The sequence below is a fragment of the Eimeria mitis genome, genomic scaffold, assembly GCF_000499745.2.
Source record: "Eimeria mitis Houghton genomic scaffold, Emh_scaff3506, whole genome shotgun sequence".
Taxonomy (NCBI): Eukaryota; Apicomplexa; class Conoidasida; order Eucoccidiorida; family Eimeriidae; genus Eimeria; species Eimeria mitis.
The window spans coordinates 915-1,470 of record NW_013571849.1 but is presented as its reverse complement, the minus strand read 5'-3'; the positions used below and the strand labels follow the sequence as shown (position 1 = coordinate 1,470).

The window sequence follows — 556 nt, the reverse complement described above, 5'->3', positions numbered from 1 at the left end:
GCTGCTGCTGCTGCTGCTGCTGCTGCTTGCAGCTGTACCGCTCTCTATCGGAGACAGCTGTCTCCTTTTCTGTGGGGTCAACTGTCTCCTCAAGGAGACTCTCCTGCGACGGCATTAAAGTACGTTGGCGTTTTCTTTCTCTCGCCAGCAGATGAAGATCATCAGCAACCAAAGAAAATATCGGGCTGGGGCCCCTGCAGCTGGGGGGCCCCCTGTTGGGGGGCCCCCTGTTGGGGGGCCCCCCTGTGGGGGGGCCCCCATAGGGGGGCCCCCCCTGCAACAAGGGTTCAGCTGGGGAGCAGCACATCAGCAAAGGAGAGCCAATGAGGGCCTCAAGACAGCTCAGCCCTTCCTGCTGCTGCTGCTGAGCTGCTGCTGCAGTTGCTGCTGCAGTTTCAGCTGCTGTCGCTGCTGCAGCTGCCGCTGCAGCTGCTGCTGCAGCAGCTGCTGCAGCTGCTGCTGGTAAGGAATAGGGGTCTCCTTAGCGGAGACACTGAGCGGGGGCCTGGCCCTTGAAAAGGAGACAGCTGGTGACGAACTGGACAAGGAGACAAAC

At 61.2% G+C, this 556-nt stretch overlaps 1 protein-coding gene across 1 annotated transcript in view; it reads right to left on the bottom strand.

The window, feature by feature from the left end:
- The window catches only part of EMH_0066720 (uncharacterized protein), a gene marked incomplete at both ends in the record, with an annotated part of 2,225 nt that extends 2,110 nt beyond the window's left edge, over positions 1-115 (bottom strand). The window contains one exon of the mRNA XM_013498541.1: positions 3-115. Within this exon, the coding sequence (XP_013353995.1) occupies positions 3-115 (113 nt within the window). The remainder of the gene's footprint in view (positions 1-2) is intronic.
- Positions 116-556: the final 441 nt, after the last annotated feature.